This window comes from Labrus bergylta, chromosome 11 (genome assembly GCF_963930695.1).
Source record: "Labrus bergylta chromosome 11, fLabBer1.1, whole genome shotgun sequence".
NCBI classification, from domain to species: domain Eukaryota; kingdom Metazoa; phylum Chordata; class Actinopteri; order Labriformes; family Labridae; genus Labrus; species Labrus bergylta.
The window spans coordinates 29,855,190-29,868,207 of NC_089205.1; the positions used below are offsets into that span (position 1 = coordinate 29,855,190).

The following is a 13,018-nucleotide window of genomic DNA, read 5'->3' on the forward strand; positions in this document are numbered from 1 at the left end:
CTGATATGTTTTCATGTTATTCAATGTGTGTGCTTCCACTGCGCTGGGTCGTGGTCTGCAGCCATCTTCTCACACCAGAGTACCCAGAATCTGCCCGTAGCCAATCACAGGACATCCATTATGTGTCATCATGCGATGCTTTAATTATGTTTTTTTTAAGGATTGTTCCCCTCAGGGTCAAGTGTGAAAAATGTCTCATTTCTGACATATATACATTCAGGACTTATAGGATTAAATATCTGTTCAGTCAACATTTTAAATATCCAATAAATTGTTCTTCGCTCAACTGAATGTCAAATTCTGCTCAACTTCTGATTTAAAGGAGCAGTTTGTAACTCTGACCCCTAGTGTTTAAAATGGGTACTGCAGTCTAAATTCTAAACATCATAGAGAGCTGTCTCCCCCCTCCTCTCTAGAGTGGATGCTCACTCAGGTCACCATGTGGTGGACTCTGAAGCTTCAGTGTTTATCCAGCTCTGCATGGGTCTGTAAACCTTTCTGTGTTCTAACCTCTCTCCATTTTTCAAAAGCATCTCCAATATTGATCCTAGTTTGAGCACGTTTCTGCTCGTGGAGCTTATTAGAAACATGCAGAGGCTTTTTAGGTCGGGTACAATCACTTCTATCTGAACCACTTCTCTTGACCGCTTCCATCGCTGCAACACCTGTTGACCTGATAACTGCTCTCATATCTGACAAACAGAGGGGCGTCCAAAAGTGGGGCGTGTCTTAAAAGCGCCTACCTTCTCTGGTCCAAACAAATCCAGAGCATTCAGGAGCAGAATCTAAAGTTAGAAGGAGGACATACTGGCTGCTGCATTGTTGTTAGAGAAGCCAGCACTTCAACATGTTTCCTTAATGATCAGATAGTAAGATACCTTTATCATTTACCTCTCTACACATCTCACTGGTTGGACCTTTAACTTTAACATCAGCCACAAAAACATCTGATTCAGACTAAAAAAAGGAGTCGGACTCTGAATCTTTAATTTCACTCTTTTTTTATTTTCAATCATCTTTTTCATCCTGCTGCGTATTTGCGATGATTCTCTAATATATGATGCGTTTATATGAATGTGTTTCAGAAAAGGTGCAAACATCAGCAAACACAAAAGAAAAAACATCAAACATTTCAACATGGCGGCAGCACGTCATGGCTCCGCCACAGGGCCTTTTGTCGCTTTGTTATGACATCATCAGTTTGCGCCGGTGCACGTCGGCATGTGCTGCGAACCTCTCCAAGCAACAGCGACAGCGCTCCCTGCAGGCCGAGCCTCGTATTGTTTTTGGATAAAGTTTCAGTGAGAGCTCCACAGGTCGACTCGCAGGTTTTTAAATCTCTTTTTTTTTTTAAATCAGTTTAATGTCATCAGGTTTTTATTTACATTTATCAGGAGATCCTTTGAATCCTCGGAGTCGACCTGCTGCTCTCTCTTTAAACAGACTTTGACTGTGGAGTGTCCTTCCTGTTTCCTCTGCTTCGGATAGCGCAGTTTACACGCAGGGCGATGCCTTCAGGCGACTACAGGTTCCCTGTAAATATCAGTCGCAGTCAGGATTTCATCCTGGTTTCTTTGAGTTCATGTTAGTTATGTATAATCTAGTTACTGCCAATTTCCACGTAATTCTTCCTTGCCGCTGTCCGCCACGTTACAACCGAGTGAACAACAAATCATCCTCAGAATAATAGTGTTACATGTTTGCACGTTTTTATCTTTATTCCAGCGTCATCTTGTAGTTCTCCTGTGATGTGCGTTCAGCTGCTCATGGCTGTGCTCCTCTGCGTTCACGTTTCAGAAACAGACCCAGTGCAGCCGTGGCGCTGGCGGGGCATGGGCGGTCCGACAGCGCAAAACCACAGCACTGACGGAACGCAGCGTGCGCGGACTATGTGGAAATTGGAAGTTATTGTCACCTTCTGAAAGTAACGAGAATTAGAATCATGTCCCGTCTAAATTCTCTGCAGTCGGCGTGAATAAGCGTTTGTGCTCGTCTAAATTCCTCTCGTGTTCCTGCAGAGAGACTGACCGAGACGTGAAGATTTTATGATTGTTTGTTTTCGTTATGTCCGAACTCTTCTGCCTGATTTCTCGCTCCGACAGCTTTAGTGGCATGACGCTTTAAAATCTGACTCTGCAGGTTTTTCTCGGGTATCTCCTGAGGCTAACGTAAGAACAACAAAAAAAGCGGTTTCTAAATCGGCGGCTTCATCTAAAGACTTAACCGTGCGCCCTCCAGAAGCAGACGTGATAGAAAGGACACTCGTGATACAACATTCCTGTCGAGTGGTTTGGTGCGTTTACAGACACGTGGACAGCAGAGCATTCACTCGTCAAAAACGTTTCGGACCACAAAGAGGAAACAGCGAAGAAATGTCTCTGTTTGTCTCTACGGCCCTCGAGGTCCAACCCCAAAACTGGAAGACTTTCTCAGAGGCAGTGCGGTGGATTGTGATTGGTTCGTTCCTTTCTTTCCCTCCAATAATCTGTCAGTCCATCCGTTTATCCATCTGTCCATTTTTAACCAATGACATACAAGAACAATAAATGAAAGAAAAACCCAGCTCCAATGACCCCGCCTCCTCCGAACTCTTTCTTTCATCACTTTTAACTGAAGTCAAAATGGCGGCAGAAGCAGCAGCGTGTTAAATAACGGAGCGTGCACCACAGTTCAGCTGGCGGCTGAAAATAATCTGTTTTTAAATCCTCAAGCACGAATGATGTTGAGAACAAAGTTTTCAGGTTTTTTGTATTTCCTGTGTCGGCTGATGGGAGGCGACCGAGTTTCCAAAAAGTCATCGCTGCATGGATTTAATCTCTGCTGCATTCAAACCATCGAATCGTCTGCTCATATTTAATCACTTCCTCTTTATCCTCGATGTAATTCATTTTTTAGAACTTAATCTGCACGTCAGCTGTGTCCCGCTTCAGGGTCTGCGTCAGTAGAATCCAAGTTTGCGTCGGCAGCTGTTCTCGTCCTTATCTTTTAGTTTCTACGCTCCTGTTGCCTAGCAACCATGGCAGCAGCACCTGAACTAGCATAACTAACATCGCATAACTTAACCTGTGATCCTAAAGATAATTTGAAGTTTCAAGGTCCTCAATCGTCATTTAACATTTCTAACGTTAGCTTACTTACATTTAAAAGACTATTAATCGCCCGCTTAAGAGTCTGCCAGTTTTTTTAATTGGCGTGTAATGTATAGTAGGATATGTCGAGCCATGTAGCATGCGCCGGATGGATCCTTCCTGGCCTCAGGAATGAGTTTTAAGGAGCCTTTGAAATGGGACATCCTTTAACGCAACGCTACCATACAATCGGTCTTAAAAAGCGCCATTTGAAGTATTGCAGCTCCTGAAATGGGACATAGCTTCTGTTTCTGCACACAAATGCAAATTTTGATCGCAAAAACCTTTAATGTTACCAGACTTCAAAGATATGTGACAACGCAGGAATTCTGAATTTGATGCAAAGTAAAACATTACTGCACAAACAAAGTTCCAAACCTCCGTTTCTGGCACCACGTCAGCTGTACAAAATGTAAAAACACAAGATCTCATTAATAAAATACGAAGGCAGTGATAGAACTTTTAGAGGAGGGATTAATGTCTCTTATTTTGAAGGAAGGTGGAGGTGGACTAGTTGACTTTTTGTAAACAGGAAATGGTCAAGATGTTTTTGGGAAACTCGTTCGGTAACGTCTGAGGCGAGTAACGGGTCCGAGTGAGAGGAGAGGGGGAAGAAGAGAAGGTCGGAGAGGGCAGTGAAGCAACTCCGTCTGAACGTCTCAACTCTACACTCAGGAAAATCATTTATGAAGAGTGTGTTATCGTTAATTATTTAAAAGGATTATGCGTTTATAACTAGCAGGAGGAATGAAGGAAGAACATCAAACTGATGAAGGGTTTTTAGAAATAATAAATTCTCCATTGTATGAAAACAGTTTTTTATTTTCCGGGCGTGTCGATGGAGACGTTCAGACGTGGTCAGAGGCTAACAGCTGTCAGGGCAGTGGTTTTCGTCTAAACGAAGCAGGGCAGTGTTAGAAGTGTTACGGAATCCTCTCATCAGCCGACACCTGAACACAACATGGCGAGAGCAGGAGGTGAGACCAGGAGAGGACGGGGATTAGTGACTTCATTTTGGTTTCTGCTTTAAATGCAGCTAAATATTTCTTCTTCTCTTGAAGGGACCCAAGAGGGAACTCTAAAAATTTAAATTTGGGGGTGTTATATTTTTTACTGTTTTCTGTCGTGTCGTCATCGTCCTCTCTGGCTGCTGCTGAAAATGTGTTCAGACCAAAAGCAGGTTTTCTGTTCTTCTCACAGAATCGTTTTGGGTTGAGTTAAACTCCCTCCTCCTCCATGAACTGTGTCCCAGTTTGATCACCTGTTAGCTAGGATCAGTACCAGGTCCTAGTTTGTTGACCTGTTAGCTAGGATCAGTACCAGGGCCCTTTCTGAATTGTCACAGTTCAGTATGCAGTACGGACTATTCAGTATGGAGTTTCAGTAGACTGAACTTTCGTGGTCATTCAGTGGTCATTTTTTGGGTCCGCGCAGTATACTGAACATTTCAGTATGGATACTAACTTCTGGGTTTCATGCAGTATGGATCGGATGCGTGCTTTCAGGAAATTAATTGTGTTTTACCACCCACAATGCAGTGCGAAATTAAACGTAAATCGTCACGTCACGTCCGCCTCCAAATCAAAACAAACGAGCGTGGATTAATTTAATCAATTTTTAATCTAGAGTTAAAGTCCCGACTGAAATCACTACTTTAAATTAACAACAAAAAATATAACAAATGTTTGCATTATTATAAAACCTTTCCCCCTCTATTTAAATAATGATTTCACTATTTAAATAATGATTTCACTATTTAAATAATGATTTCACTATTTAAATGCGTCTTTACTGGTATATTTTATATTCTGTATATTACTGTCTTTCATTTGTTCTTTATGTACTGTATGTTATTTAGTTATTTAATCTTTTACTTGATTTACATTGTGATATTGTTTTTTGTTTACCTGACTGTATATGAGCATTACTCTTCTTGAATAAAGCTAAACAAAAAAAACAAAAAAAACCGGGTGAATGCGGCCGGTTCGGGAAACGTAAATGATGTCACTTCCATACTGAATGAATCAGAAGAAGTAGGAACAAATATCTGCCTACTGTGTGCATACTGAAAAGTAGGTACTAACAGTATGCAGCACGGATAGTACGTACTGCATACTGCCTACTGCCTACTGCCTACTGAAAGATTGAGTATGTACTTGGCAGTTCGGATACGGCCCAGGTCCCAGTTTGAAGACCTGTTAGCTAGGATCAGTACCAGGTCCCAGTTTGAAGACCTGTTAGCTAGGATCAGTACCAGGTCCCAGTTTGATGACCTGCTAGCTAGGATCAGTTTGATGACCTGTTCTCAGTTTGTATCACATTACTAATCTTTAATCCTTCCCCTCGTTTTCGAGTTCCCCCTTGAATCTCGAAACAGAGTTACATTGGGCAGGGGTGAGATCTCCCTCTACGCATTGGGACGAGAACTTGTAGGCAGCATTTACGTAAACAAACATAAACATGTTACTGGAAAGGCATTCTGGGAAATTTCTCCCAACACTCGGTTTGGTATCTCTGCTTCAAGGACACCCTAACACTTCCCCCTTCGCGTCCATTCCAACAAGAAACGAGACAGCCTACCCCTAGACGGGAACGGGCAAAACCTAGGGGTAATGCTAAGTGGTTAGGGGCAAGCGGTTTATCGGGACTGAGCCAGTTTCTTGCTTGAGTTGGATTTATTTAACACAATTTTCGGTCTATTTACAATTTTTCGAGAACTTTTTACGTTTCTACGGCAAGAAATTGCCGTTGCTTCTGGTCTGAACACCTTAGGCAGCAGAACACCTCATGCACATTTTCCAGGATTTTCAACAAATTAGACCTTCTGGAGTGTTTTTACTAAACCACAGAAACAGGAAATACAAAACTTTGTTTTTTCTTAGCTGTGGGAGAACTGAAACGGCTGCAATAGAATTGAATTAGGTGTAAAAATTTGTTTTTAACTTGAAGGCCAGAAATCAACTGCTAAAAAAAAACCTGAGATTAAAAAAATTTAAGAGTTGATTCATGTGGCGTTTTTGAAGAGAAACTCGTATTAGTTAGTGTGAATCATTAATTTTAGTCACTAATAATCCGCCGTTACGCTGACGACAAGGCGCTGTTACAACCGTCTCTCTGTACGCTCAGATTGAGGAACAAGTTCAGTCCTGCAACACAGAAACAATCAGCTCTTATCAAAAGAACCAATCACAAAGCTGGAGACACTGATGTAGTATCGACTGAAGGATTAATGTTTAAAATCAGCCCACCCATTTTTTTTATAAGTGCACCAATCAGAGCTCAGCGTGGCCGACTGCATCACAACAAGAGGACGAGTCTGCTGAGGTGAAAAGAAAACATACAATCGTGTTCAAAGTGAGAGGACAGTGAGGCTCTAAAACATGCTGAGTCATTTAGCAACACGTTAGCATCACATCAGATCAGATCACCCAGCGGATCATAGCGAGCTGTGAACGCGCCCCGACAAGAGCGGTAAGAGAGTCGAGCCGCCCGTCCGGTTCAGTCCTGTTCAGACCGGATCAGAGTTACACAACACAGCTGTTAGTGTCTCCATAAATCATTTAAAACCCCCAAACGGCTGCGGGGGCGTCTTTTGGAACACACATCATGCAATATTTCTGCCTGCTACTCCTCCACTCTGTGAAACTATTTCCTCCATCAGACCCTGAACGCAACACGAGGACAGAACCGGGAGGACGATTTTCTGCATATCGTTGGACTTCACATTCCTGCTCGTCACCACGTTTAGCGCGAGATCCTTCCTTACAAACAGCTCATCTAGAAACTCATCCTGCAGAGAGATCTTCAGAAAACAGATTCACAAGTTTTCTGACCAAATTCACCTGTTCCATTCTCCTCGATTTGTTGCCCTGCGTTTTGTCTCTCAGGCTGCTCAAAACCTTCTGTCAGGAAGTGTTCGAAGTTTAAGAGTTTGCTGATGGGATCATTAGTTTTGTTTTGGTCGTTCCGATATTTAAACCTTCCAGATATTTCTCAGAAAACTGAATGCTGCCTCGCCTGGGTTCATGACGCCGTCTGAAGGAGCACGCAGGTCAAATTTCGTGAGGTCTGTCTGCACGGAAAGACGAACAAACAACCATAAAAATGAACTATTTGTTAAACATGACAGGACCGGGAGGAGGCCATCTTTGTTGAGAAAAGGCAATAGGAAACACATTGGCGTCTTTTGGCATCAACTTTGAATTTAACTGATTCAACTTTGATATTTAGAAAACTTTAGAGCAAAGCCTGAAGACAAAAGTCAGGGCTGAACGAGGTACATGTATGTCTTTAAGTTAAGTTCTATCTTAAATTAGTTTAACTTTAATAATCCTGTATTTTGATTCTGTCTCCTCCACGTTCTCGCTCTCTGAAGGTTGTTTTGGTAGGAATCAATTGAAAGCAGTTTCTGTCTAGATGGAAGGAAATCAACGTAATTGTGACTGAGGATTTAAAAAAGCAGGAAAGTGAAATTCATGTGATCTGTAGAAACACCAGCATGCTTCATCTAATCTGCACCCAGAAGCTCTGAGGACCCGCCAGACTCTTCAAATCACAAACAGGAACCAGTCCGGTCCAAACAGAACACATAGTCCTTTTCCCCTTCTGAAGCTTTTTATCGGCAGTGTCTGCAACCAAACCCGACGTCTCCCCCCGAGCAGAAAAAGAATGTGAGAAACAAACAAGACGTGGCAGCCGAAGGAGAGTGTAAGATCTCTTCTCTCTGATTGGACAGAACAACACGGAGAGGAAGTAGAAGAAGAAGAAGAAGAAGCGCGGTGTGAAGAAAGTGCGAGAGTTTTTGCATTCATTAGGAAATGAAAGAGGTGAAGTTTCTACATGGCTTAAAGCTTCAGAGTTCTCAGCGCTCGCTCAACTCGGGAAAACATTTAGTCATCATCGTGACTGCGATGATGATGATGATGATGATTACAAAGAAGCGATGAAGAGTAGGTGTGCTAGCCTCCGGGCGCCGAAACCAGCAGGGCTTTTTGCATAAACTGTAAATCATCATCATCAACGTCCTGATCATTTTCAAACAAGCCCCTCCCCCTCGCCGCCCTCCCCCGTTAGATTTAAAACATTTCAACATGAGCAAGAAGATTTTTTTTAGCTTCTTTTTTTTTTGTTTCGTTGTTGTTGTCGCCGTCGTTGTTGTCTTCGTGGCGGTTGTTGTCGTCGTCGGTGTGGTTGTAGTTGAACAGAGGGAGTGTTAAAATGGGAGTTCTCCTCCTTCTCCTGGCCTGTGGGGGGCGCTGCAGGCTATGATCCGTCCTGCTCTGTGCAGTCCTCCTGCTGCTCCTGCAGGGCCTCCCGGCTCTGCGCTCGCTCCCCGCCGTTCAGCGTCGGGCTCCGCGAGGACTTCAGCAGCTTCTCCTCGAGCTCGTGCAGCGACGGCTCCTTATACATGCAGACTGTGGGGGAGGGGGGGGGGGGGGGAGGGAGGAGAAAATAAATATGTTATTAAATCTTTTGGATGTAATGTTGTCAGAGCAGCAAAATAAAAAGTTATCAGATAAAATCTATAAGTCAGGAAAAAGGATCACGTAAGTGGATACGATTAGGTAACCGATCCAGGTTTTTATCCAAACAAACCCGCCCCTCACCTTTGAGCTTGAGTCATGAGCGAGGGACGTCCAGGAGCCCCGTGTCGGACAATCTAAGGGGCCTTGATAAACTGGAGGGGCTAACGAGGTAGGCTATGCACGGGGAGGCCGAACCACTCAGGGCTTTAAAAACACCAGAGAAAAGTCACCAGATAATGATCCAGTGGTGGTAAAGTAAGTTACGCACATAGAGTGAGGTATCGTCTGCATACAAGGAGATATTATTTCTAATTTCTTGATCTTCAAATCAAAAAGCAGCACAAATCTTCCAGAAACAACAAACATGATTATTTTGTTGCTAGAGATAATAAAAGAAACAGCTGAGTTAGAAAACACGATCAGAACAGCCACAAATGTTAACTTAAAGTTTGACGGTTTGATGAACATTTACACTAAAAAAATATCAATTTAGCCATTTAAACATGAACTCCATTATGTTTGTGATACCTGTTAACACACTTGTGGCAAGGGATGTCCAGGAGCCTCGTGTCGGACGATCTAAGGGGCCTAGATAAAGTGGAGGGGCTAAGGAGGTAGGCTATGCACGGGGGGGCCTAGCCACTTGGCTTTAAAAACAAACAGAACCTTAAAATTGATTCAGAATTGTATTTGAAGCCAGTGGGATTGTGACATCTTAGATTAAAAAAAAATCAGCAGAGGGCTGATTCACACTGGATAAAAAAAACATGTAAAAGCAAAACAACATGTTTCTAAAATCGTCGATCGGTTTGTTTTCTTTCAGTCAATATTTCATCAAAACATTAAATATTTAATTTAAAGCAGATGTGAGGATCTTCCAGTTTGTGTGGATTTTGGTGCCCCCTGTGGACAAAGTATGAAGAGTCTCCTTTAAAGCTCTGGTAATCCAGGTTTGGTAATCCTTGAAAGTTTATACCTTGAAACCTTGATACCCAGATTGTCTTTAAATTAGGATGACAGTGAGCTGGATTATCTGATCCTTGGAGTTTGAGCAGTTAATCGCGATTAATCGTAAGTTTAAAGTTTAAGTTACTGATGTAACTGTGGCTCTCTGAAGTCTGGAGAGTCCGGGTAAAATACAGACTAAAACAGAAAATAGGGGCCGCTGGTAGACTCGGGGTTAGTGTGTGCGGCCCAGGAACAGAGGTTATAGTCCTCTAAGAGAGCACTCCGGGTTCAAGTCCGACTATCCACAGTCAAGGTCGATGTAAAGAAGTTACACAAGAAGAGGAAGAGGAGGTTGAAGAAGGACAGAGGTTGTGGGGGGGTTGCGAGGAAGGTGATAGTCGTCAGGTATTTTAAAATAAAGGGGTGGGGGGGTGGGTAGAGCTGCTGAAAGCAGAGAGGGAGCTTCATGTTTCCTGTTAAACCTCTCTCTGTGATATTAGAGCTTCACCGTGTCCTGCAGGACGACCTGCTTCACCTCCGGTCTCTTCTCCTTCACCTCATGGAGCCTGCACCATCCCCGGGCTCACAGACCCATGCGTCCCGCACCAGCTCGGGCTCACAGAGCCCCGCGTCCCGCACCAGCCCCGGGCTCACAGAGCCCCGCGTCCCGCACCGGCCCCGGGCTCACAGAGCCCCGCGTCCCGCACCAGCCCCGGGCTCACAGAGCCCCGCGTCCCGCACCAGCCCCGGGCTTGTTCAGGATGATTGATAAATGTTACTCTTCTCACAATCAACACATTTATTTGGAATAATCCAATGAGTGTGTGTGTGTGTCGCACCTTCGATGGGTCTGGGGACGAAGTGTGAGCAGGGTTTGGTCTTCTTCACGCGGTTCCCCTTCATGACGACTCCATCTTTGTTGAGGCCAAGGAACCAGGCCCGGCCCGACTCGTGCTGCCGGTACAGCGTGGACGAGTAGATGACGTAGTAGTTCTCGAACACCGACTCCTTGAACTTACACTCTGCTGTGAACACATCCTGACACACAAACACACAAACACACAGAGCGTCTTTACTCATACACTAAAGGTTTTCAAATTGTTATTCTGGTATTTAAGAACCTGCAGCTCTGATTTCTCTACAGACACAGACCGTTTTTTTAATAAGAAACTGGTTTTGTGTGGACAGAAACATCCATTACATTGCTCTACTGAAGACTGAAGTGTTGGATCTGAAATACTTTAAGGGCTTTATATGCGACTTGATGTTGCCCCTGAGCACCAGCATGAAACCAAAACAACTCGTGGTGCATTGTTGTGTTAGCATGCTAATGCTAGCGCTCTTTAGTTAGCTCGTATCTTCACACTGCATGTAAATTCACCTGAAATGAGTGTGATCCAGAAACACAGTTAAGCAGTGAGTACAGTATGTTATTCTTCTTTTCTCTAGTCCCTCAATTAAACAACTTTTATACACGAGGGGATGAGCAGGCTGGCCGTCCGGGCGATGTAAACAAACTGAAGATAGGACTCCGAAAACTCTGAAAACATCACAGACAGTGGGACTCGGGTGTTACACCCATTGTAGACAGTCATGAGTCACAGAGTTATTTTTAGAGGATTTACTTGATTTATGTTACATTTAAGTGTGAAAAATCACATATAAAGCCTTTGAAGGACCATAATGTGTTGTATATTACTGTTCCAGCAACACCGTCCCTGATAGGTTGTATTGACTGGCTGTCAAGCTAGAGAGGAGGTGGGCCTTGTCCTTTAGATTAGCCGAGGTGGACAAAAGGACGACAGTAGGACGGTGTGGATGCCCATGGATTTTAGTGCGCATGGATTTATAATTTGTAGGCAGCGTTTCTGAAAGTTCATATGAATCAAAGATAAAACTTTGAGATGAGCAGGCTGATTGAGTGTGTGGTCAAAAGCTCTGTGTAAAAGCTTGTTGTTAAATACTGACTGTCCAGGCCAAAGGGGGGTCTGCTGGGAACTGTTAATGTAAATATAGAACATTTCAGCCGCCTCCAGGTATAACAGGTGTGTGTGTGTGTGTGTGTGTGTGTGAGTGCCCTCTGATAAAACAGGTGGTCAGGAAGAAGAGCCAATCAGAGCAGAACGAACCCAGATGATGCAGAAAACGATGCATCTTCAACAAAAACATTTAAACTGTTCTCCTGATTCTGCAAACATTACAGATAAATATGTTCAGATTTTATCATTTATTCCACACAAACACGTAGGAGGTGCACGCAGCGACAGTGAGAGGACGACACAAACGCACAAACCAATCACAGACAGGTGAAGAGAAGAGCGAGGAGGGAGAAAGAGAGACCTTCAGGGGAAGACCGGAGAACGAGAGGAGAGGAGAGGAGAGGAGAGGATGCATGATGAAAGCGGTTTGTCTCCTGCCAGCAGGCGGCCAGCGTCACATACCAGGACACGTGATGGTTCAGATGAACAGTGTTTAGACAGCGCGGCCTCTCAGCTCACACTCCACAACTTTACTATAAACCGAGTGTGTGAGGCTGCTCGGCTCTGTGAGAGGAAGAAAAACATGCTGTCCTCTTTTTATGTAACCGGCGCTCCTCTCCAGCTGCAACTTCTGACAGAACCTCACTAACCTCTCGAAAGATTGTCATGACTGTAGATTTTTCAAACTTTCATATGATTCTAGTAAATATCAAAAGATAGAGAGACCCGTTTTGATATCGCGGCACTAAAGGTAGAAGTCCTAGTCACCAGATAATGATCCAGTGGTGGCAAAATAAGTTACGCACATAGAGCGAGGTATCGTCTGCATATAAAGAGATATTATTTCTAATTTCTTGATCTTCAAATCAAAAAGCTGCACAAATCTCCCGGAAACAACAAACATGATGTATGTTGTTGCTAGAGATAATAAAAGAAACAGCTGAGTTAGAAAACACGATCAGAACAGCCACAAATGTTAACTTTGATTTTGAAGGTTTGAGGAACATTTACACTAAAAAAATATCAATTTAGCCATTTAAACATGAACTCCATTATGTTTGTGATACCTGTTAACACACTTCTACAAAGTGGTGTCACCATATAAATTAACATTTTAGACTTAAAGGAAGAATGTGCAACTTTTTGATCCAGTAGATGGTGCCCTTGAGCACCAGCATGAAACCAAAACAAACTGCTGTTTGGCCACACCTCCTCCATTCTGAAGCCTCCGCTCTCCTCCAGAGACAAACCTCCAACCCCCTCCACTCGCGTTCACATGAAGAAGTCATGGGCAAGCAGTGGACAAACTTTTCATTTGCTCGAGCTGTGATCACCTGTGTTCTGCATTGTTGTGTTAGCATGCTAATGTTTGTGCTCTTTAGTTAGCTCGCAGCTTCACATTGCATGTAAACTGACACAGAATGAGCGTGATCTAAAA

At 43.5% G+C, this 13,018-nt stretch overlaps 1 protein-coding gene across 3 annotated transcripts in view; it reads right to left on the reverse strand.

The window, feature by feature from the left end:
* Positions 1–984: 984 nt before the first annotated feature.
* The window catches only part of LOC110004383 (fibroblast growth factor 12), a 56,166-nt gene continuing 44,132 nt past the window's right edge, over positions 985–13,018 (reverse strand). For all 3 annotated transcript variants that reach the window (XM_065960220.1, XM_065960219.1, XM_020659914.2), the window contains exons 4-5: positions 10,441–10,639; positions 985–8,542 (exon numbers count right to left, since the gene is read on the reverse strand). In XM_065960220.1, coding sequence (XP_065816292.1) covers positions 8,391–8,542; positions 10,441–10,639 — 351 coding nt within the window. In that variant the 3' untranslated portion in view covers positions 985–8,390. The remainder of the gene's footprint in view (positions 8,543–10,440; positions 10,640–13,018) is intronic.